The sequence below is a fragment of the Crassostrea angulata genome, chromosome 6 (genome assembly GCF_025612915.1).
Source record: "Crassostrea angulata isolate pt1a10 chromosome 6, ASM2561291v2, whole genome shotgun sequence".
Taxonomy (NCBI): Eukaryota; Metazoa; Mollusca; class Bivalvia; order Ostreida; family Ostreidae; genus Magallana; species Magallana angulata.
In genome coordinates this window covers 36,967,604-36,992,702 of record NC_069116.1, presented here as the reverse complement: position 1 = coordinate 36,992,702, position 25,099 = coordinate 36,967,604, and the positions used below count along the sequence as shown (strand labels likewise).

At 32.6% G+C, this 25,099-nt stretch overlaps 3 protein-coding genes across 5 annotated transcripts; 2 read left to right on the top strand and 1 right to left on the bottom strand.

The window, feature by feature from the left end:
• The first annotated feature begins 309 nt into the window (after positions 1 to 309).
• Positions 310 to 4,350, top strand: LOC128188708 (replication factor C subunit 2-like). 2 transcript variants are annotated; one of them, XM_052859929.1, is made up of 9 exons: positions 310 to 436; positions 540 to 651; positions 2,342 to 2,448; positions 2,633 to 2,734; positions 2,818 to 2,918; positions 3,175 to 3,332; positions 3,481 to 3,546; positions 3,849 to 4,043; positions 4,152 to 4,350. In XM_052859929.1, exons 1-9 carry the CDS (start codon positions 357 to 359, stop codon positions 4,263 to 4,265), a joined length of 1,035 nt encoding a protein of 344 aa, XP_052715889.1. In that variant the 5' UTR covers positions 310 to 356; the 3' UTR covers positions 4,266 to 4,350. The 2 variants fall into 2 exon arrangements, with proteins under 2 accessions (XP_052715889.1, XP_052715890.1); XM_052859930.1 differs by lacking the exon at positions 3,481 to 3,546.
• Positions 4,351 to 7,230: 2,880 nt separating this feature from the next.
• Positions 7,231 to 10,453, bottom strand: LOC128186668 (protein HGH1 homolog). Its single transcript, XM_052856507.1, has 3 exons — positions 9,763 to 10,453; positions 9,064 to 9,254; positions 7,231 to 7,637 (listed from the first exon to the last, which is right to left on the bottom strand). The coding sequence occupies exons 1-3, from the start codon at positions 10,430 to 10,432 to the stop codon at positions 7,380 to 7,382; spliced, it is 1,119 nt and encodes a 372-aa protein (XP_052712467.1). The 5' UTR covers positions 10,433 to 10,453; the 3' UTR covers positions 7,231 to 7,379.
• Positions 10,454 to 12,306: 1,853 nt separating this feature from the next.
• LOC128186667 (coiled-coil domain-containing protein 74B-like) lies at positions 12,307 to 24,196 on the top strand. 2 transcript variants are annotated; one of them, XM_052856505.1, is made up of 8 exons: positions 12,307 to 12,479; positions 15,333 to 15,744; positions 16,530 to 16,676; positions 17,748 to 17,813; positions 19,929 to 20,067; positions 20,607 to 20,784; positions 21,054 to 21,208; positions 21,473 to 24,196. In XM_052856505.1, exons 2-8 carry the CDS (start codon positions 15,411 to 15,413, stop codon positions 21,609 to 21,611), a joined length of 1,158 nt encoding a protein of 385 aa, XP_052712465.1. In that variant the 5' UTR covers positions 12,307 to 12,479; positions 15,333 to 15,410; the 3' UTR covers positions 21,612 to 24,196. The 2 variants fall into 2 exon arrangements, with proteins under 2 accessions (XP_052712465.1, XP_052712466.1); XM_052856506.1 differs by lacking the exon at positions 17,748 to 17,813 and having other exon boundaries at positions 12,308 to 12,479.
• The last annotated feature ends 903 nt before the right edge of the window (positions 24,197 to 25,099 follow it).

Sequence of the window (25,099 nt, the reverse complement as noted above, 5' to 3'; positions counted from 1 at the left end):
CACATATTGTAGTAAATTTTTTTTCACGGAATGCCTAGCCTAGAACCTAATCTCGAGAAATACGCAAAGAAAACAAAAGGGACACGACTCAAGGACCGTAACGAATTTAGGACCTCCGACGATACACGTATATAGTTTACACATTATTTTTATAGGCAGTACGTGTACTTGATAAGGCCAATATGGGCCTTTGCAATTAACAGATTAATTGTGATTTTGCTTAAAAAATGTTTATTCATTTGTATTAACTTAATTGTCGAAAAAAGCCTTCTCCTTATAAGATGAGATTGCCTGAGGTTTTTTGATAATATAAATCGGGATCGAAATGCGAAAATGTTACATTCAACGCGGGAAAGATGGCTGATCAAGAAATGGAAATTGACGAAACCCCAGTTGCAACAAAGTCCAGTGGTAATCCTCACCACGAACAACCATGGTATTAATATGATTATAAAACATGTATCTAATACGATCTTTATGGAATTCGTTATTTAAATTACGTTTCCGAAATCGACGTCAATTATTATTTTCTTTCAAAGGGTTGAAAAGTACAGGCCTGTGAAACTTCATGATATAGTTGGAAACGAAGAAACTATTAGCCGTCTTGAGGTCTTTGGACGAGATGGAAATGTCCCTAATGTTATAATTGCAGTAGGTATCTAGATAGATGCTAATAAGTACACTATAACACTAACCTTTTCCCAGTCTGCCACAAAAAGATCCACGATTGTTACAATTTTTTTTTCATAAAAAAGTATTATTTACAGTTCAACCATTTGGGCAAGCGCAACATACAATTAATTTTTCAATATTTAGGATAATGTGGTTAATTATTAAGTTACATATCTGGGAATTAGGTTGTAACAGGATGAGAGAAAATAATGAAGGATGTGGATTTGAACCTGGGTCCCCAGAATCTCTTGTCAGGTGCTCTACTAGAAAGAATGATTCCACCTGTTAACGCCCATTCATTTATTTGTGGTCAAAGGCCCTTATGATAGATTGATGATTTACTTGTCAAACATGAGTCATTATTTGTTCCTTTTTAAAAAGAAAATGCATCATGTACGACACTATGGAAAATCCTCTTGCTTGTAAACTTTATTAAATAATAAACATTTTTAACATTCTCTATTTTTGCAAATGTGCTTTGAATAATGGGTTTAAATCATTCACTGATAATAACCAATTTAATTTTTTTCTTTATGACGTCATTTCATTTCACAATCTTAATACCTTAGATTCCTATTTTCTGGGCAAGCAAAAAACAATTACTATAACAGCCAGTGAAGAAGGTCAAAAACTCAATTTTGACACTGAGGGCAAGGACAGGCCTACATTTGTGTGGGTTTTTTAAGGCGTCGAGCTAATGCTCGGCAGCCTTCTAGCGATCGTCTGGATTGGCAATCGTCCAAAAATTCATGCACTGCACCGCCTTTTAAATGCGCACAAAAAATAAGTTCCTTAAAGTATTAAACGTATTACAAGATTTTTATTCCACTAATTCAACTACATTGTGTACAAAAAATCCAACTTTGCCTCCCTGGTTATTGATAACTCTTTGCATAATATTCAAGAATGGCGGATGAATACAAAAGGTGTAAACATTCACTAAATATTATTTTAGTTTATCGATTACATTTTAATTGGAGACCGTGCCCGATAGAAATAAAATTTGATATGTAAATTTATTTGTTATCGGGCACGGCCTCCAAAATGAATGTAAGCGTTAAACGTATCTAGTGATTTTGTTGCAATAAATAAACACGATAATGCAGTCGGTTTGGTCGAGCAAAATATAGCACGTGTTGTGGATTTGTTTGTAAACAACCATACCATAGGTAATCTTGTTTCAAACGGGAATTGAAGTAAATAAAAGTATGTTTTATTATTATAATTAGAGACACACTGTAATCAATGTATTCACCTTGAAAAATGTTCAAAGACTGTTTAAAGCAGAAAGAAAATATAATTGTTTTTTAACTTTGAAATTTCTTTGATTTTTGTAACTATGATGAGTTATTGTATTATAAACGCATCACAACCTATTTTATATGGAAATATAGTGATTTTTGTTTTTAAAGAACGCAAAACATAATTCATTTACTTTTTTTTATTCTAATATATATTATTTGATATACGACTATTAGTACAAAAATTCAAACTATTGATTAGGCTATCATTTTTTTCAATCTTTATAAAAGAAAATGTCAGCTCGACGCCTTTGTGGCCGTTCCGGCCTTTGATTTTTATGTAGATCTGTAAAGATGATCATTTTCTTTGTATGGCTATTTTCTAAAATTGTTGTTGAAAACAAAATTTGTTTTATTGAAACATTTAGGGTCCACCAGGTACTGGTAAAACCACCAGTATACTGTGTTTAGCCAGAGCTATGCTTGGTCCCTCCTATAGAGACGCTGTCCTTGAAATGAATGCATCTAATGACAGGTATGTTAATTAATATTAAGGTATAAACATTTTATGAATTAAGGTGGCAGGATGGCCCAATTGAGAAGATAGATATGCTCTGAATTTATATGTTATTTTAAAAATATGTTGTTGTAAATGACATTTTCAATTACTATACTGTTTTCCTGTTTAATTTGAAATATTACTCATACTCTATTTACAGAGGTATAGATGTTGTAAGGAACAAAATTAAAATGTTTGCACAACAAAAAGTTACTCTGCCAAAAGGAAGACATAAGATTATAATTCTAGATGAAGCAGACAGGTAAAAGTATGTTCTATTGGAATGAATTTTTGTTAATGCGTATATATTTGTATAAATAACGAGTCTCACTCTGTTTATCATAGTATGACAGATGGAGCTCAGCAAGCCCTGAGAAGAACAATGGAAATCTACTCCAAAACTACAAGGTTCGCCTTGGCCTGCAATGCATCAGACAAAATAATTGGTCAGTAAATTGACTAACTATAAGAGAAGTGTAACAGTACAATTTGACACAGCCTCTTTATATTATAATTTACAAATAATTTCAAACCAAGTGAAATAATAAATGTATTATCAGAGGAAAAGATGCTGCTAGTAACTAATGTGTGATTGTAGCAAGGATAATTTCAGTCTTGACCATTAACATACCATAGATCTACATGTATATAACCAGCAAGTTTTAGTCACCTTATATGACAATTTGACTTGTACACCTATAGAACCTATCCAGTCTCGGTGTGCCGTCCTGCGATATTCTAAGCTGACTGACGCCCAGGTTTTGAAGCGGTTACTGGAGGTGTGTGAGGCGGAGGCGGTCAGCTACACAGATGACGGTCTAGAGGCCATTGTGTTCACAGCCCAAGGAGACATGCGACAGGTTAGCTACTGGTATACTTAGTGTTAACTTGCATCAGCAAAGCAAAACCCAAATCACAATGTCAATAATAAACAATCATGATAAAGTAAAAAAAAAAAACTCACAGAAGAATTAATCAGTATTAAACAAGGATTTGCTACTATTTCAGGCTCTAAACAACTTGCAGTCCACATTTCAAGGTTTTGGTCATGTCAACAGTGAAAATGTCTTCAAGGTTTGTTATGATAATACATGTATCACCTCTTATTGTCAAATTTGTTTGACCAAAGCACAAAACAAGTATCGCACACTTTCGATCAGTTAATAGTTATTGATTTAACATTTTTTCACTCTGAAGTTCGTGCAAGTATGTTTAGCTTAGTAGTACATGTATACATGTATGATACTTGAAACAGTCTTAAACAAATGCAAACAAGTTCAACCAGTCAACACTGAACATTTTGATAAAGAATTTCCCTGTAGATCTATTGAGAAGAAACAGAAATACATGTAAATCCTGAGCCATTTGTTTTCCAGGTTTGTGATGAGCCTCATCCAATGCTTATTCAAGACATGCTACAGCACTGCGTGAATGGCAATGTGGAGGAAGCTTACAAAACCATGGCCCACCTCTGGAAGCTAGGCTATTCAGCGGATGACATCATCACTATTATCTTTAGGGTGTGCAAGAATCAAAATATCCCAGAATTCCTCAAACTGGAATTCATCAAGGTATAAACAGATTTAGCTACAAGAAACTCCTTTATTGTTGCTCAGCTTTCCTAGTTTCATTTAAACTTGCATTACAAAAAAAACCAAATCACTCTTTTTTTGTTACAGGAAATAGGATATACTCACATGAGAATTGCTGAAGGGGTTCAATCATTATTGCAAATGTCAGCATTGCTGGCGAGACTATGTAAAAAATCGGCAGTGCCAGGTATCAAAGGATAACCAGTTCCAGTGTGTGTCTTTATTTATCAAAGACGGTGATATCATATGTATTAATATAATTATGCAATAAAAACTGAACAATATATTTCTTATTTTGTTGAAGTAAATTTGGCAGAAATCACAAATTTTAAGTTAGGATCTGCCCTTAATTCTTGTCAATCAAGTGAACCTACTTATACCATTGGAACCATCAAAAATGTCTTTTCTTCTCAAATTTTGAACTTCTAAAAATCCTCAGAACCAAAGATAGGTGCATGTGTACACTTTGTTTGCTCATGCTAAAGGTCAATCTTTTTGCTATTTTCAATTAAATGAAACCCAGTGTTTCAAATTTGAACACATAGTATAGGACTACATTTTAAATTATTGATCAAATTAACTTTCAAGTTGGTTTACATTTAAAGATGATAGGGAGATCCAATCATTCAGCTTTTTAAAAAATGCGATTCATAATGAAATATTTACATCTACCAAGTATTATTCCCTCTATTTCTTATGGAAACTTATATTTACGGTAATTCATAGCTCTATAGAAACAGCCAGATTGAAATCTACACGCCCCGTTTATTGATTGGTCGAAATCTACAGCGGCTGAAACTGACAAGAAAGTGACAGGACCAAACTTGACACACCTAGTTTATCGATTGGTCGAGACCCACAACTTCTTTGGAAAAATCACGGACTGCACGAAATAATCATGACGACGTCAGACTCAAAGTCTCACAGGAGACGATTTGGCTGTTTCTTTTAGTTAACGTACTTACGTACATTAACAGTAATTTAGTGAATTTTACTTACTTTTCATAATCAATTTATCAATTGGCTAAAAGAAAGATGTTAATATAAACAATAAAATGTTTTCTTTGATGATTCATTCGGGTAATGAAGGTAGCGATCATTGTAGAAAAAATTTACATAACCTGCTAACGCAGGTTATGTATTTTTTCTGCAATGTCGCTACCTTCATATCCCGAATGAATCACCAAAGAAAGCATTTTATTGTTTAAAAAAACCCCCTGAAGTGGAGTTAAATATGTGATATGCACTCATCAAATTGGCCCAGTTTACAGTACTCTCAATACTGTGATTCATCGTAGGAAGCACTTTGACAATACACATGGTTTTGTTTTCTTATGTACTTCCAGGGACGTATATACGTCCCTGGTACTTCCATCTCGAATAAAATATAATATTAACACCCCATTTTTCTATAATATTTATTATTTTGTGCATTGACGTCCGATACAGTTGTCGCTCATTAAAAAAATTTCTTCAATTTCAAAATACCATAACACACATTTTCATCCAACCACACCATTCGCAAAACTTCATGAAGTTTTGCTACCTGACAAGCACCTTGTCAGTAACATTAGAAATTGTGCATCATATATGCATCTTTGCAACATCTAACATGTATGATGTTCAAAATCTTTAGATTGAATATTTAATTCTTAAATAAAAATCGACTTTCTCGTGCCGTCCGGAATCGTCAGAATGAATACCACTCGAACATACTCTACCCGTAATCACCTTGGAACCCCGCCTACCTCATGAATATTCATCATTACCACAAAAGAAAATATTTTCAATCTAAATCACTACGTTCAAACGAAAGAAAATATATTTAGTGTTATTGATTTTCATTAATCTATTCTATAAAAATTGATGCTCATGAAAATTGGTGAAACCACAGAAGTTCCTAAAGTAAAGAAGTCAGCAACTTACACAAGGGTTGTAGCAATAGCAGTTAGGAAAGAAAAGTATGGCAAACAATGCCATTAAGTACATTGTACATCATGGTCAGTTTTAACATATTTCCTTTTCTCACCTATCACCTTCTCCAGTCCACTCTTGCTTCTCTTAAATTTTTTGTAGAGCAGAGTGGATCAGAAACTCGTGAGTTGGGAAGATGCTTGCCACTATAATTTTAGTTCCCTAAAAACCTTAAGTTTCTTTACATCATTTGGCTGTACAAATCTCATCTGTATAAAAATCGGCATTCAGCCATCGTCACTAAACAATAAAATGATTGCACTTGTGATTTAAAACTTATCGTACACAGTAGCCAATGCATAGTTAAAACATTTAATTCCTTTGCCTACACAATATTTTGGATTAGAAAGTGCAACTTCAAAAGTGTACCAAGGCTACTTAGAATTATTTTTCCAATTTTAATGTTTACAATGCTTCAGTAAGGCATTTTTAATAGTCAACAAAATTTTGAGTGTCATTTGTTGAGTTATATGGGAGTTAAAGAGCTTACAATTCTTTGCTATGAAAACAAAGCCTTTGTTTACAATTTTAATGTTGAAGTGAACATACCAGTTTTAGACCTAAAATGAATGTGTTATATGTTGGGAACTGTTTACTCATGCTTAAAATGAATAAGAAGATTGATAAATTGGCTAGAAAAAGATTTTTTACTGGTTTATTGAACCTATGTAAATAATAACAGTGCATGATCCTTGTTTACATGACAAAGAATTGGGAAGCCTGTATCTTGCTTATAACTCTCTGACTGACTCTAAAATTTCATTTGATCATTAGAAATGCCTTCTTAAAGCATTTTAAATAGAAAAATAGAATTTGACCAAAATCGTGACTCAAATTGTGAAAATACAGTCATATTGTGGAGACGCTTACAATATCCACACAACAATTTCATTTTATTCATTGACAAGTCCGGTAAAGGCATGCAAGTATCTTTTCACCAAAAGTTGACAATCTTTTACCCCTGGAGCTAGAGTATAGATTATCTGAGATCCCTCCCCCTCCCCAAACAGTCAGAGGTAACAGTCAGAGGGGTCACAGGTAAGTGTCAACTCCTAAATAAAACTCAAAATGCAAATATGATGACATACCCTAACATCTACAGTTACTCAGGTGACAGCGAGCCTTTTATCGATCTTTAACCTTTGTTGATAAAAGTGATTTATATGTTATTAAAAAAACCATCAATATGACATACTTTTATATGCTTTTAATGATATTTTGTTTTTGTTGGTTAAAATCTGCAAGTTCACAGTCATAAAACTCAAATGTATCAGAAATGATCCTCTAAATCTTATTGCACTTCTTTTTTGACTGAACCGAGGGAATTCCTGCACATTCCATCTAACTGGGTTTTTCTGCCATGTACTCTTTCTCATCCTCTTCATCTTCCTTTTTAAACTTTTCCTTCAGGTGGTCGGGAATTTCCACCTCATGCAAGTTCTCCATGCCTGGTTCTGGTTCGTCTCCTATAAGAATGTCTATCAGGTTCATGATGGCGGGTATGTTGCTCCGTTGCCCTTCCCATTTGTGCAGTTCTCGAATGATGACATAGGTGTTTTTGTCTTTGATATATTGTCTGCCATCTCTAGTTGCACACAACTGCAGAGAAGAAGTTAAATAAGGTGGATGAATGTATGCATATTTCAAACACCTGAAGTCATATTTATAAGACCATGGACTTTATATGACGTAACAATGATATCTACTAGTAGTTCATGCATCATAAAATAATGACACTGACCAGTCTTAAGTGAAATATGCTTTGATTACATAGGCACAACCGAAACTCAAACAAATGTAGTGGATTTCTACAAGTCAATGACTGAATGGCCAACAATTTTCATAAAATTGCTGATGAACTGTAGATCGGTAGATCTCTCAACCCAAATTTCTAAAGCCACAGTTTTGTATCATTATTAAATTGCTGGTTAGCTCAAACTACTAACATAGTCCATATAATGGTCTTGTTAAAATCATTATGGCTTGGTTTCTAAATATGGACTTACAGGACTATGAATATTGATGCTATCTGAAACCTATCTGTTTATTATGCTACCAGTAATGAAGCAATCATCCCAGTCACACAACAAGAGGCCCAGGGGCCACATTGCTCACCTGAGTAACATTGATCAGATATCGACAGTGTTTGGAATCATGGACAGTGAATCCAATCTATGCAAATGACGGAAGAAGTAGGACAGCCAATGGCCCTGCACAGTGTCATCTATTTACATCAGTTAATAACAAGTCATCAACAACTTCTTAACAAAGTTTTGCAAGCTTATTAATTCCAGTCAAATTCAGTGCATTTTTGCAAACAAACAGGAAGAAACACTAAATGAGATAAGAGAACTAACATGTATATGGTGGAGGCATAAAAATGTTCATTTATAAAATTTCTAACCTATCAATATATATATTTGAAATTGATAATAACACTGAATTCATCATTACAAGTTGGGGTAAAATTGGCACAGAAGTTCTGGAGAAATTTTTAAAATCTATCCAGCCTAGCTTCACCCTTTCTTAATTATCTCCCCTTTTAAAGGGACCTGGCCCTTCATTTGAACAAACTTGAAAGCTATTCCCCTAGGGATGCTTTATGTTACAGTGTAAAGTTGAAAGTTGCCCAGTCAGTGGTTCTACAGAAGAAGATGAAAATGTGCAAAGTTTACAACATTAAGGACAATGACAGACAACAGACAAATACTGATCGGAAAAGCTCACTTAAGCCTAAGGTGAGCTAAAAAGATTTCTAAATACACACATGTATTAATGATTAGTATTTTTAAGGGTTTTTTTTTCATTTAGTTTTTACAAACATTTTTTGTAGATACATGTATATGTAATTAGAAAAAAGAGTTTACTGTTTGAAATATTGCTACATGTACTACTACTTACCTATATATTTCATTTAGCATAAAAAATCTCTTTGCATGTAAATATTCATTGGCCAAAATCATAGCAGAGCTAAAACTACAATCTATTTGATATCAATAACCCAAAACTATTGAGTGATACTAACTTTAAGAATTGCCTGTAACAAGATGCGCCGAATCTCTGCTATCGGTTCTCTGGTTTTGTCTGGAGGTAGGTACTGTATCCTGTCGGGCAGTTTCTCCATGTCATCGTCATCAAACTCCTCGGGGCCCGCCAGAGGAAGAAGCAGATAGGACAGAATGTCCACCTTGTCGCTTAGCAACCAGTCATGGTGTTCTGTGGAGTCATTGAAATGCCAACTTCTTTTTTTTTTTTTACAATAAACAGTCTGTAAATTACTTCCTTTATCTTCTTGATATAAACATGTAGTGTCAATGTGCTGTGAGCAAAATACTGTATACAGGGAAATATTGCCCCCATTTTATTTTTGCCCCCTTTACTCTCATTGTCAGCAAACGAATTCAAATGTCTCCAAATATTTTTCTTTAAACACAGCTATGTCTGAGCAAATTCAAGATGGGGTGAAACCATTTGCAAGTAGAGTATGGCGAAAATAACAGACAGCGAAAATAACCCTGTATACAGTCATTTTCGTATTCAGTAGATTTTAGCATTTAGTAACAAGAACTTGTAAATAAACTTATGAAGATGTCTGTTTTTATTTTACACTTTGTTATAATACTTAATAATACTATTATGTAAATCTTTAAAAAGTTTTGTCCATATTAATAGACTCTGCATAATTTTTTTTTTCTTTGATGCTGTAACTTATTTAAATATTCACCTTCATCAAAGCAGCAGTTTTTTATGCAGCTGACCACCCCTAAACGTCTGATGTCCGACTCCATGTACGAGACAAATGGCAGCAATCGCTGAATCACCCACTGGTCTCTGTTCAGAATTTCATCACGAATGTGACGAGACTGGCTTAAATTGGCTAAAATAGGGGCCAAGTAATGAAGATCTGCATTTGAGTTGTAGTCTTTAGTACACAATATAGTCACTAACTTCACAACTTTTACCTTGTCTGTATCCTTGATTATTTCGGCCACTTTTTGGGCACATTCTTCTGATCTAGTTAAGTTTGACAGAAATTTGCACACAAGATCAGCATGTTTATATTTTGGATCCATGATTTTTTCAAAATTTGTGATAATGACATCGGAACAGTTTTTACATTTCAGAATTCTCTGACATGTGGAATCCAGTGTTGCAAGGTTAATGAGAGTTTCATAGGAGGCTTTAACCACTGCATCATCAGGGTCTTCAGTCAGGTCTAGAATGTTTTTAATGAACTTATCACTAGTGCCTATAAACATCTTTCCCTCATCTGTACCAGTCAATCCCAAAAAGTACTCTATAGCAGGTTTTTTGACATGGGGAGGTGCAGACACAGTGAGAATGGGAGCAAACTCTGTCTCCAGGTGTCCTAAATCTAGGTCCTTTACATTCATGATTAAGCTGTATAAACCTTTCTGAAAATTACAGAGAAAATGTACCAGTACTACATATATATATTAAAATATATTCATTTACAGCAAACAAAGTGAGCTCCATTAATACATGTAACGTGTATGAAAGGAGAAAATTTGTATGTCAGGCCAACTGAAAAAATTCTGAATTTCCACTAATCCTTTGCAATGCATAGCAAAATGGTGAAAAAGGAAGCGTTTCTAAGAACAATTCTTACCTGTAAATTGCATACATTTTTTTCATTTAAACAATAAAAAATGCTTTAAAAATACTAAAGTAAGCAACACATAAATGATTACATAAAAAACAATTCCTATCTGAACTTTTGCTGACGTGACATTATTTCTTCCCCATAATTTAACCAACACACTACTTCAAGAACAACCAATGATTTTTTAAATACCGGTATAACATGCATTTACCGATAAAAGATGAATAAAACATTCTGCAATTCTGAAAAAAAACAGGTATGCAATTTAATAATTGTTTTAATCTCTTCAATTTTGTGGTATTTTGAGGAAAATTGTAGAATGATGTCTGCTCTACTTACATGATGTCACATTGTCTAGATTAGGCATGCGAATTATAGGGTAATTAATAAATTGATAGGCAGATCCAATGGCTGCATGTTTCTAAAAAATCTGACAGTGAAATTGTGATAGTATTATTGGCTTCGCCCCTCCAGAGGACCTTGCCGTAATACATAAATGTTTATACATGTATAATGGAGCCTAAAATATTTTATTGCCATTCATTTCATTTTTAATCACCTGTAATACGGTAGGAAAGGAAAAATATTGAAAACTTTAATGGCTGAACTGAGAATCGAACCAGGGACCCCTGTTACTCTAGTCAGGAGCTCTACCACTCTACCCAGGCCAATATCCATGGTCCATATAGCCCCAACTACAACATTCCTCACTCCTTAAATGATCTTCGCCCTCAAAGATCACCGCAGGTTCTTCCCCTGGCAGGAGTTAACCTATCAGTTACAGGGGAACGGTCACTGCACCAAATGTAATAAGAAAGGAGGAATATTGAAAACTTATGGCTGAACAGGGAATCGAGCCCCTGGAACTGATAAGTTAACTCAGTCAGTTAGTCAGAGGCTCTACCACTGAGCTACCCAAGCCTATATCCACGGTCCAAATAGCCCCACACGTAAATGCATCAAACATATGTAGATGAGTGTATTTGATTCAAATTTATGCTGCGTTCGCTCTAACGGTCGTACCGTAAAACATATTATATCAAATTACAAAACAAAAAAGGAAGAATCTGAAAACAATAACTATTCAAGTAGCATGACGAATCAAAATATCGTAAATATGCAAATTCAATCATTATCCATGCTACAGGTGATTGAGCCAATGTGTTGTATGTGTAGCAAAATAAATACATATATACCTAAATTTAACTATTTACTACATACTTATCACAATCATGATTTAACAAACCGTTTCAAATACCTCCTCTTTTTCATCGAAAAAACAAGACCCACGTTGTATTCAAAACGAAAGTGAAAATAAAAGCGCCCTCTTGTCCGGAAGTGGATTAACTCCCTTGCGACATATTTGCTGTAGCAACGACGACGGTCTGAAAACGTGAAAGGTTCTTAAAATATTCTTATTTTAATTAAATCGTGAGTCAAAATCCCAACAATCAGTTGTTGATTAAGTACAGAACATATTTCTCGAAAAAATTTATATTAAATTTAATGAGTATACATCAATCAGAGACATAAAATAATTGACAAAAAAGAGGAAACGCGGGCTGAGGTATTCATATTGGAGTACAAAAAGCCGAGTGTCCAATAGCTACGGTGCAATAAATCTCATTTGCATATCAATGTTATTCAACATTAACTCTTGTCGAAGTGTTAACAATGCTAGCCAAAGATGTTTGATTTGATATATTATTTGTTTACAGTGTTATAAATTGCTGAATGGAAGGCCACAAGGACATTATGACTGTGTAAAATGACGATCGGTCGTATACTAAGATAAAGGGAATTATACATCGTTAGAGGTAAGAAAGCATTCACAAATTTCATTTATCAATCAGGGTTAGTGTTCTAAAAATTTAGTTTAATACAGTGTGCATTCAAGACAACAGAAATGTATGTGCTTGACGTAAGCAGTTCAACACACTATTTTCATAAAGACTATTTGTACTATTTGTTTAGATTGAATAAAAACATTACATTTTTCATTGCTCTAACCATATGTAATAATTGTCCATCTAATAGATGGTAACCAGCATTTGCTGTTACAATTAGCTGGGTTCTTGCATTTAAGAAAATATTTTTGCAGTTTATATGGCCTTTTGACTTTGTTTGAAACCCATGGCCAGTCACACATTTCTTAGATTCCTAACTTTAACTGCGTACTTAATTCAGTGATTCAACCATTTTGCATCAAATCACCAGAATATAAATTTGTGAATGCTATATTTTCATCGTAATTTCATTTAGTTTACATACCAGTATATCCAAAAAATAAAAACAAGATTTTGATATCCACAAGTGTGCTTCTCACAATTTTATGCCGATATTAATTCCTCAGGTTTAATTAAGAATTTAATAAGCGTATCCAAGACTGACAGGGACACTCCAAATTTTTTGGCAAACACTTAAAAAATAATATTTCATGAAATATAAAAATATCAAAACAAGTAATTTGATAATTCATGGAATTAAATTAAAGGTATCGATGATTAAATGGTAGTTATTTATTACATTTACTAGCGTATTTGTTGTATGCATCTTTTGACATGATTTTTCAACATTCAGTGATAAACTTATACTTTCAATAAGGTTGGTTGGGACATATTAAGATTTATTTGTCTTTGAGATTATACAAATCATATTTGTAGTTTAGATTATACTCATCATCTTCTAAATTGTGCAAATTTTTACCTTAAAATGTTTTCATAAATTTCTTTTAAAGGTAAAAATATCATAGAACAAAAGAAAACCATGCTGGTTTTTAGTTCTTACATATACATATTAAAAGCTGTTATACAATACAAGATAGTGGAAGACACCAAATTTACGCGTGTAAAAATATATGAAGTTAGTTTTTAAATTTATTGTTTGATTCAAAAGACAATGTGTCACAAATGGAGGTGTCTCATATCCCCTTAATTAACAGAAGAAATATGAAGCAGACAAACAGACAGACAGACAAAACAATGAAGTTTGCCAATTAGAAATAGCTGTAATGGCTGAGACACCTGTGCATATATTTTATTTGGCAGTAAAATAGGGGTGCCAGATTGGATAGATATTGCCAGTAAGGAACTTGGCCTTGAATATTAAAGATTTTAAGTTTTGTTTTTTAAAGCCTCTCTTGAATGAAGAACATTGAATACAACACGTATAATACCCTGAAATTTCAGGATTATGCTTTAAGCTTTCAGATTTTTATTCTGTTGGATTTACTCATTTTGATTGATCTTTTTGTACATTTAAATTTCAACGAAGTGCTTGAAGATGGTGTTCAAGCCCTTGTACCTGTAAAATGACATGACCGAAAAAATTTCAATGGTCCTTTTTGTCATTTTGAATTAAAGAGTAAATGTAGCAGTGGAATGTTCAAACATCTTGGTTGTACTAACACAGATACTGTAAATAAAATTCAACCTTTTATATCCATGCCTCTCATGATAAAGTGATTCATTTTAGTCTGTATGCAAAAATGTAGACCTAGCTATCAGTCATAATTTTTTAATTCAACACCATATGGTTATAATCTGCCAAATATTAAGAGCACTGAGAGCCAATACATACGGGTCGTCTACCTTGATTAAATCAAACTTTACACTTTTAATTTTTAGTCTTTAACAGGTTTAATCCACATGTTTAATCCACATGGATGCACAAAATGACAAAGGATTAAGCACAGTGTCCTTAAATTGACAAGATATAACGAATAATTATATTATCAAAGTTCTAAATATTCTATATTCCCAGGTAATCCACATCCCCCCTTTCCAATCTAAATATTTTTTTAAAGATTTACAAACTTATTTAATGTTCTATAATCAGTGAAACTTGTCTAAAGTGACATATTATCCATTGCATAGAAAATAAATTTAAGTGTCTAAATCTCAAATAAACTGGTGGGAAATTTAGCAATATTCTGAACTAAAGTTTCAGTCTGAACATGCAGTTAACTTTATTACATTAATGTTGCTATAGACAGATTAATTTCTTTAGTAAGACTTAGTTGAGCTGTGTTGTAATTTTGGTTAATTGTCCACAGTTTTTTAAGAGGGTGAATAGTTTAGGTCATTTTTAGACCTCAGATTCTTAGATTTTTAGACCTGTAGATTCCTTATTTTACGCAAGTACTTAATTATGTGATTCTATCATTATGCATAGATCAAATCGCGAGAATAAAAAATGGCAAACACCGAATTTTTATCATATATTCCCTAATAGTTTGTATCTGTCCAGAAAATTAAAGCGAGATTTTAAAATCTGCAAGATATATGCTTCTCTTGATTTTTTCGCGGATGTTAATTCCTCGCATTTAATTAGGAATTTACAGTATATTAATCTCCTCGAGACAAAGACCTCTGTATAAAGATATAAGGACAACACTATTCAAATTTCAATCCTAAAATATTTGGATTTCTGTAATTTGTTGAGTACATGTATCCATTCTCCCTATCACACTAAAATTCATACTGGATTGTGAAACACATTCAATTATAAACAGTATCCAATTCAAAAGATGGTCAAGACCAGGTGTTATTCTGTTTTTCAAACATTGTTTTTCGTTTTTTTTTAAATACTTTATTTTTTATACAATATTCCTGTCATGACAGATTAACTTAATCTTTTTCTTTATCTTTCTCTTTATTTTTTTAATTAAGGGACAATCAAAGAGGAAGGAGCTTTCACACTAGCCAGAGTGGTTTCATGGATTGGGAAAAGTTAAAAATGAATACAGTATGATAAAGCAGGGAGTTGTACAGGAAAAAATATCGGATCTCACGTCCATGAACCATTTACCTCCCCTTAGCACTCTACCTCAGTGGTCACGCATCAACACACTTGACAGGGGACGCTACCCAAAACCTTTTGTACGAGATAAAATTCACTTATACCCTGAGATGTCAAAGAAGGAGGAAGGAGAGGAGAACAGGGAGGTGGATCTATTGGAGATGGATCCCAAGCAGAGGATCCAACATCTGGAGCGGAACATGATGTTTCTGAAGCAGCAGCATCAAGAAGTTCTGCATTCTCTCCATGCAGAAATAGAGGGGCTCAAAAAGGAAAACAAAGGTGATTCTTACTGTATGGGTCTAAAATTATATACAATGTCATTCTCTTCATGCAGAAATAGGGGGGCTCAAAAAGGAAAACAAAGGTGATTCTTATTGTGCGGGTCTAAAATTATATACTCTCTTCGTGCAGAAATAGAGGGGCTCAAAAAGGAATGGGCCCGGTCTAAAATAATATCCATTCACTACATGCAGAAATAGAGGGGCTTGAAAAGAAATTTAACAAAGGTGCATGATTCTTACTGTATGGGTCTAAAATTATATGCATTTACTTCATGCAGAAATAGAGGGGCTCAAAAAGGAAAACAAAAACAACTTACTGTGTGGGTCTATAGAATTATGAACTAGAGAATGATTATGAAATGCTCCTAGGAGACTTCATGTCTTGTTGAATTTGGACATAAATTATCTATAGAAATATTGTGCTTGTTAACTTGATACCTCGCCCCCATGCTGTTTTGCTCAATTAGTTTTCCCGTGCTCATGCACAAATATACACATACATGAATCATTCACTAAAATGCATAAGAAAATGTCCATTTCTCCTTTCATCAAATAATCTTAGTAATCAATAATAATACCAATGAATAGTTTGCCACATTTTGCACAATGTTTCCTTTTTTCAGTTTATCATACTGACAAACTTTGGACGGGTCTAGTTAATATAGCTTTAATATTGGAACATGATTTTTTCCAGGTCCAAAAATAGCTTTCATAAATGTATAGAACTTTAGAAGGTCCTTAAACTATAATTCTTTGTTGTATGTCAACTGAACCTCTTTGTAGACCTTCAATTCAAAATTATTATGAGTCAAAAAAGTCAACAACAACAGCAGCAACTCCAAACAGCCGACAAAAGGAGTGCCAGTAGTCAGCAGAGTGCGAAGGATAGGTCCGCACAGAATGAGTTGGTGTCACGAGGATTAGACAAAGGTATGTAGTCATTTCAATTGTCGGCAGAAAATTCTCCTCTGATTTTTTTTTCCCAGTTTTCTAAAGAATTTTCTATCAAACATATATTACTTTTTGAATGTTGTGTCTCTTAAAATTCATTATTCTTGCTTTTATCATATACACTTTATATCTACTAAGATTGGAAACTTTTATAGCTACATTGTATACATATTACATGTATATCTTTTTTATGGTTGTACTGTACAGAGAAGGAAAATAGTTCTTCTAGATAGTTAGAAACCATGTTTTGCATTATGAAAATGAAAGAACATTGACTTGATTAATTTTTCAAATTGTAAAATTTTTATGGCTATTAATTCATTTCTATATTATAAAAAAAATTATCAAATGCAATATGCCTTGACTTATTGTGTATGTTGAATTAACATTTTAACATTCGTTTATGCCAAAGTGTTTTTTTCTTGCCCCAGATGCCTTAATTCTTAACATGTTTTACCTGGTGTGATTTTATCATTTGTTGTTGGGGGTCATATTTTTCCTTAATTGAGTAAAGGCAAAATGATAATGGAGGCAGTTTGAACTTCAATGCGACTCAGCGTGTGCTTAGTTACATATGCATTTATAATGAAACAGATCGACAAAAATTGATATCGGATACATAAGCAAGAAATATTAACTTTGAGCTATTGAGCTCAGTCAACATTTTCTTTATATTGCATGCCAATATTAGTCACTCTGAGTCATTTTAAATGCATATTGACTGACATTTGAGTTGTTATTAATATATTAATATAATTATTAGGAATAACAGAAAGAGCATTATGTATGCAAATTTGCAGAGTTCCCAGTAGACTTCACTAAACTGAGTTGTACTGTATTATATCAATTTTATTTTTAATAACAAGTTAAGATAGCTAGTCCTTACTTTTTGTTTTTCAAAACGTTTGATATTTTTTCGGTGAAACAATTTATTTCCATTATAAAACAATTTATTGTAAAATATTTAGATATCTGCCTCCATTTGCAGAGAGGGAAAGGAAAACTTTCACCAACTAATTTCACTAAAAAGACTAAATGTTTCTGTTTCAGAATATTCTTCCACTTCTTTGTTTTCTCAAACCCTTGAATACAATAGCTCAGCAGGTCGATCCAGGGGTAAGAACATACTGTAGCGCAAACTTCCGCTCTCTTTATTCTTTCTTGGTATTCCTTTAGCATATATTCTTTAGTTTTCTTAATGATTCATTGATGAGATATTTTGTGAATTCAGCATAAATATTTTTATCAGTTTATCATGCAGAGTTCAAATGCATGCATGTGCATGAAATAATTGCAATACTATGTCATTGTAACTATATACAATGTATGTATATAATTCAGCTTTTTAAAAGTTTATTCATCAGGATGGTTTATTCCTGTATAAATGAAAGGTAGCTTTATGCTATTTCTTCATCTTAAAGTAATATTAGTTTTTTTCATTTAAAAGGTAAATTATTCATTTCCAATTTTATGAAAAAGAAAACACCCCTTGAATTAATAGTGTCAAAACATAAAAGAAGCCGAGGTGTTCATACATATCGATTAAATTAAGCAATTTAATATGCATGCATCATAATTTTTCAATTCTGTTATATACATGTATTTTTAGTAGTATAAAATAATGTTCATTGGCTAATATATACAGTACTAGACAAATACTATAAAACATACATCAGAATCAAAACAAGAAAAAAGAAGAAAAATTGACGCATTACGCATTAAAAGATCGACCACAAACCATATTTGTTTTTCTTAACAAAAAATATTTGAAATGAAAAGATAAAGTTTTTGCAGTACATGAAAAATCCAATCACAGGCATGTACCGGTATATCCATGGACAGACGTTGTGTAACTCGGGCTTTAAAAAAAACCTTTTTCATAATTAGTTTCGTTGTCTCTCAGAGTAAGGCTTTGTTGCTGGACAAGTGCAAGCTAGTTCAAACGTCTGGTAGAACTAGACGTTCATAGCTCTGCAGAAATGCAGTTACTTTTTACTTTCATATCACATAACTGCATGACCGCCCTCTGGTGGCTGCTAATGATTACAGGTGCATTGTGTGCGATAATCATTCTAAAGTGTTCACAGCATGCACATATACCAGTAAAAGCTAGGCTAATATATCGTATTTAAATTCTTTCCAATGAAGATCTCTTAAATGGACACTTGAGCTTTGTACCATACAAAACACAAATTAAGCTGCAACAGTAGGTGTAGTTAGAATGACCAATTTTATAAAAACATGTGTATTTATCAGACGCTAAGCTCTAAGGAGAATTGTATTTCTCCAATTTTGATTCAAAGCTTCCTAAAATTCCAAAAATAGACAAATTATCATATTATTGTTTTCTACATTACTTGAAGTCAATTTTTTCATTGTAAAGAGTGCTTAAAACATACTCAAAATGTAAATATTGACAATTATTATACCTGAATTTTTTTTCAAAGATAAGCATACATTCTTAGCTGGTTACCTGAGTTGTAAATCATTCCAAGAAATACACAGGAATGTCAAGAATTAAGTTGTATTCTCAGAATATTTTAACCTTGAAAATCATCATATTCATCATTTCATTATAGCTGATAGGTTATTATAATCTTGGATTATGTAGTACGTAATAAAGTATTTTTAAAGGAATTTGATTAAGAAATGCATACCTAAGTATTGAAAAATACTTGATATATTAATACATGCATATAGAGATTGAAATTCTCTAAGTAAATGTTGTTGATTGACTCGAGAAAACTAAATTGATTAAGATTTTGTTGTTGTTTAAAGTTGTTTCGCAAATTAAACACATGCATACAACTCTGCAGCCATATTTTTAACACATTGTTTTTGCTGTACACACTGGTAGGTTTATAGCTGTTTGAAGGATCGATTAAAGGGTCACCACTTAATTCTAGATAAGCTTTCTAAATGACCTAATATACCAGTAGTTCCATGATTATTACATGTATGTAGGAGTGATGCAAAATTTTAACACAGCAGTTCTAAAAAAAATCTTTACATTGTTAAACAATTAGCACTATCAGATTCAGTTCACTAGTACCAAAATAATTAAGCCTCAAAACCACTGTAATCATTTAACCTAACTAAAATTCCATCCCAGTCTTAACTTTCAAATCTTCCTAACTCGATCATTATAATAAGATAACACTTTGCTAGATTTTATCATATTGTTCGTTAATGATCCTGCACTCATGCTAGCTGTTCACAACACTTTTACAGAGGACAGAATTGACGAGTTGAAGGTGATTTTTTTGGAGGAGGAAATCAAAGAACTGAAGCATGCTTTGAGGGAATCCAGAAATCGCAATAATTATCTGTCTCAGCTTCTGGAACAGGCAGAAGATGTCAAGAAAAAACAGTAAGATATGGTCCTTGTGATGTTTTTGCTAATTTGGCTGGGTCTGATAAGAATACATTAAAATAATGGTTAGCAATGAATGACCTCAAATAATTCTGTTAATTAATCATATACCGATATATACCTTGCATCTTAACATTTAAATTTCTGAATAAAAAGAATTTTGTATATGTGGAAAAATTTAATATTCATGGGGACCAATTTCCATGGATACAGGAAATGGCCCAGAAATGTCACAGGTTCACAAGAACATAATTTTATGTATTTGTAGGATTATATAATGAGTTAATACTGTACTGTTTCATAATTTGTTGAGGATGTAAGCTACCTGGTAGTTAGTGTGGTGAAAGACCCTACAAAATCCAAACAAATTGATCCACCACAAATTCTAACAATTCCATGCATACTTAGGATGTCACCAGGATATTAGCAATTTTTTCTGTGAATATAAGACACATTAATATCAGCCCCCATCTCATTTATGTCCCCTGATACGAGGATTTAGTGATTGAACTCTGAAGTGTTGATTTACCTTTCAGACAAGCTCGGATAGACATGTTACAACAGCAGGTGTCACAGGGAGGTGGGGCACTAGCGGAACAGATCGCTGCCGGGAGTTTGAACCCCTTCAGCAATCAAGTCCGACCCCCAACACTCGCTGAATGTGAGGCCATCATTAAACATCTACAGAAAGTCAATGAAAATCAAGCTCATGAGGTACTTCATGTAAATCCATATTATGAAATGAAAGTTTTAAAAAAATGATATATATAGGCAAAAACAGAAACCAATTCCATCTATATTTTTCTTGTATATTACATATTTACTTGATGGATTACGTACATGCTGTTATTTTTCTGATTAACAAGTAAATATCATTCCTTTACTTGCAAGTGAATAGTGCAGCATAAAGTACTCTTTAACAAAATTAGAGAATCTGTGATAGGTGATGGTTTTGTACATTACAAGAACATTCATGATTTCAGCTTGACAGTTTAAAATCCGATTTAAGAGATGTGCTGTATTCTCATAAATGGACGCCTGATGCCTACCTTCTTGCCAAGGCTTACATTGCAGAAGATGATGCAAAGACAGAAAAAACTTTGCCTAAAGTCGCACTAAAAAATCCCTCCAGGAAACTGTAAGTCAATTGAAATTTCTCTAGGAAAAAATTCCAAATCTAAATCCCTTCAAGTTTTTTCTAGTTTGAAAAGGGTCCATCATGAATATCAACAAACGTGATTACAAAATGATACGTTTTAAGACTCAAGACTGAAAAGCATATCTAAATTTTGAAGATAGATCTGATGGTAAAATTTTAAGCATCTAGCCTCCTCGCGTTACATACAGGAGCAATTAATTGTACAAATTTAAATTGTCATCATTTTTCTCTCCTTTTCCACAGCCCTGAGGTAGCATATGTGAACAGAGAGACCGTCACCCTCCCAGCTCTAAAACAGACTGTCAGTAACCAAAATGTAGAGCGAAGGAAACGCACTCAAATTCTCCAGAAGGCTCGGCTAAGGAAAGAAGTCATTCCTTAAAGCATTTATCATATTGATTTTTCTTTAAGACAACATATAATTTTTCCCTTGAGTGTGTGATATCCTGAACTTCTATAAAGGAAACATGTTGTGTTCTCAGCATTGAAAATGAACATGGAAGATTTAGACAGAGTTAGGGCACATCATTATTCCTCTCTCCACTTATAAATCAATCTAGTGATGCAACAATTACATGTATCTACCCTAGGTAATAAATAATGCAACACATGGTACTTGTACCTCAATTCACTGTGTTTTGAAATGTACAATACTAAGTTAAGATACCTTGTAACTTCCTTTCTTTGTTTTTGCCTGGATGTAATCAGTGATCTCAGACTTTCGATACAGAAATGACCTACAAGATATACAGAAGATGGTGTTTCCTTGCATTATTGTGTTCTATTTGTGAAATTGTGAAAATGAGAAGTACATGTATATATACTGATAAATTCATTTGTACATGATGTAGAATGTATAACTGCGTGCACCTTAAGAATACATTTTGTACGTGTAATATGTATGTACATGTGTGCGTTACTGTACTCTAGGTGCTTTCTAAAAATAATTTTTAAAAGTGCGCTGTGAACATACTGTATACAGGGAAATATTCACCCTAATATTATTTTTTCGCCCATTTGGCCGACGTTGTCAGCAGGCTAATTTAAGACATAAGTGAATCCCTAGTTTCAAACTATCGATCTTTCTTAAGATGGGGCGAAACCCTTTGCAATTGATAAAGGTCGGAAATAACTCGAGGACGAAAATAACCATGTATACATGGGTTCATAATGCTAGCTTCAATCCTGGAAATGTATAATTATGTACTAGAAAAGTCAGATGACAATTAATTGATGGAAAGTACCGTAATCCTCATATGGAGCCCCAAGAAATATTTATGATATTACAGTATTTTACTAAAATTCTTATCTAGAGGAGAAATAATCTAGTTTGGGCCTACAATGCACAAGGAATAATTTGTTTGGGAGAAACTGTATTGTAGGATGCAAAATTTAATTAAGGCATTTTTTCAATGTACTGGTAATTGATCTACAAATACATATTCAATAATATTTTAGCAAAAGTGAAAGCAAAACCTGTGGTATAATCAAAGTATTATGACACAAAACTTATTAGCACAGATTTTAAGGCAATCAAAATCTTTCTTAAGCTCTGCATACACAAATCAAAATTTTGGAATTTCGAAACAAAAGATTTAAACGTATACAGTAGCAGTGCAATAACAAACTTTTAATATTTATATGATGGAATAGTAATAATTTTTTTTTGGTATTTCTTATTATATTTACAGTATGTAGTACACTGAGTTCATTAAATTGATGAGACAGAGAATTTCAGATAGAGTAAGAAGTAATTTGAAGTAGTTTATTAAAGTGGCAAGACAAATACTGTATATTGGTTAATTTTGTTGCAGGGATTATTTCACCATTAATGTATTGACCATTCTTGAAATTTTATAGAGATTTATTAAAATATTGGACAGGTGCTGTATATTATGGTGGAATTTAAAATTTTTGGTCAATGAAAATGAAAAAATTAACAGAAAAAAATGGACAATTTTTAAAAAAAAAATTCATAAATAAAACATTTATAATGTTTGTTTGATATACGATATTACTTAGGATGTTTGTAATTGATTAGGCATTTTTTGTGTTATTTCCAGATGTTAGCACACAGTTAATTTATGTATCCTAATTGATGATAATTGCATGTACTAAACATGTATTTATAAATGAAAAATCACAGTTGGTCAGATATACATGTATATATATATATACTGTAGATTCCTTATTCAGCGCAAGGAATTAATTAGTATTTGTGGAAAATTGCGAGAAACAACCCTCACATGTTTTAAAATCTCACTTTTATTTTTTTTCCAGACGTCTTTGAATTCTATAAAATTATAACCAAAAAAAAAAAAAGGGCGTCATGATTTTATATATTCCTGCAATTCAATACAAAACAGCGGAATCAGGGAATTAATAAGTACTCGCATAAAATAAGGAATTTACAGTAAATAGAAACTGAAAAAAAACTGTTACAAAATGTTTATATTCTGTCAATGAGAGGAATTATATTTTGTACATACTTAGTACAATCACGAATTTTGATATTATGGTACATTCGTGCCATACATTAGACTGTTTTATAGGTATTTTTAATTTTTATGAAAAAAAAAATTATTTTAAAATTTTATTTCTCAATATTTTTTAATTTGTAGCTACGTTTATTTTGTACATCAAGGTCTATACTTTTATCAATTTAATTCTTAATCAAAATTACTTTTTGACATTTTCTTTTATTAGACAGTAGATGTATAAATTATTGTACATGTACTTTCTTAAATTTGTTCCTCATATTTCTTCTGTTTTTAAATCAAAATATACATGTTGTCTATCTAAAACTTGATCTTTTTAAAATCATTTGCTTATTTTTTCCTCTTGTTCCAAAACATCTGAAGTGTACTCGTATACACAAACATTGGTTATTGTTTGAAATTAGGAAGGAAGCAGATTTTAAACAGTAAAAATAAATTGTTACAACAAATAAATGTTTGTACAAATTAATGTTTGTTGTAACATGTTTCCAATCTTGAATCTTCATGGTTGAATTGAGAAGAGTGTGTGCATTGCTTAACTTTTAACCACAACAAACTACATGCATGTAGGCATGTAGAAGCTGGCTGCTGGGTCTCTTGCAACATGACCCTAAAATTGAAGGTCTCATTCTATTGCAGAAGAAATTGACAATTATTTCAAATGTTAAATGCCTCCAAGCATAGGCAAATTTCCCGCACAACTGTGAAGCTTTTAATTATATTCAAGTATGATAGAGATATTCTTGAAAGAGACATGCATGCAATGTACACAATATCATCACAGTATATTTATATAGAAGTAAGAAACTGCACACAGGTATATAATTGGTTAGAGAACTACAAGTTACTTTTCTCTTACCTGCATAACTGTGGGAAGCAAGTTTTAGATGGGAAAAACTTTTAAAACTTCAGTTTGGGAAATTAACACTGGCAAAGATAACCTGAATACAGTAGATGCTCACATTTCAGTTGCATACTGTAAAAAATGGTTATCATGCTGGTGGTTTAGAACGCATTTCCTATGGTCTAACAAAACTTAAGTTTTAATATCTTAATTTACCATACATGTACATGCAGGGGTATCCTACACTGTTTAGAGCTTAGCACGTACCTAGTGTAAATTTCCCCATGCACAAATGACCAGTTTTACAGTATCCAAGGATTAAAGTGTAATAAAAATGGCAAAAAATATCTGGGCTCTGAACAGTAAATACTAACAGCTTCCACAATATTGGACTTGTAATTTTTTATTCTGTACATGAACAGATAATAAGCTGCTGGAGGGGGCCTCTTTATATCCTCTAAGGCTAAAAACATGATAGATACAGGCAAATGAAATCCAGAAAAACTTCGATCTGAAATAAATGTCAAG

Coding starts and splice junctions, on each gene's coding strand:
- LOC128188708 (XM_052859929.1), top strand. CDS start 357: ATGGCTGATCAAGAAATGGAAATTGACGAAACCCCAGTTGCAACAAAG. Junction 652..2,341: donor TCCCTAATGTTATAATTGCA/GTAGGTATCTAG, acceptor TGAAACATTTAG/GGTCCACCAGGTACTGGTAA. Junction 2,735..2,817: donor ATTCTAGATGAAGCAGACAG/GTAAAAGTATGT, acceptor TGTTTATCATAG/TATGACAGATGGAGCTCAGC.
- LOC128186668 (XM_052856507.1), bottom strand. CDS start 10,432: ATGAATGTAAAGGACCTAGATTTAGGACACCTGGAGACAGAGTTTGCT. Junction 9,255..9,762: donor AAACTGCTGCTTTGATGAAG/GTGAATATTTAA, acceptor ATGACTCCACAG/AACACCATGACTGGTTGCTA. Junction 7,638..9,063: donor TGTTACAGGCAATTCTTAAA/GTTAGTATCACT, acceptor TCTTCTCTGCAG/TTGTGTGCAACTAGAGATGG.
- LOC128186667 (XM_052856505.1), top strand. CDS start 15,411: ATGATAAAGCAGGGAGTTGTACAGGAAAAAATATCGGATCTCACGTCC. Junction 16,677..17,747: donor GTCACGAGGATTAGACAAAG/GTATGTAGTCAT, acceptor TTTCTGTTTCAG/AATATTCTTCCACTTCTTTG. Junction 21,209..21,472: donor AAAAATCCCTCCAGGAAACT/GTAAGTCAATTG, acceptor CCTTTTCCACAG/CCCTGAGGTAGCATATGTGA.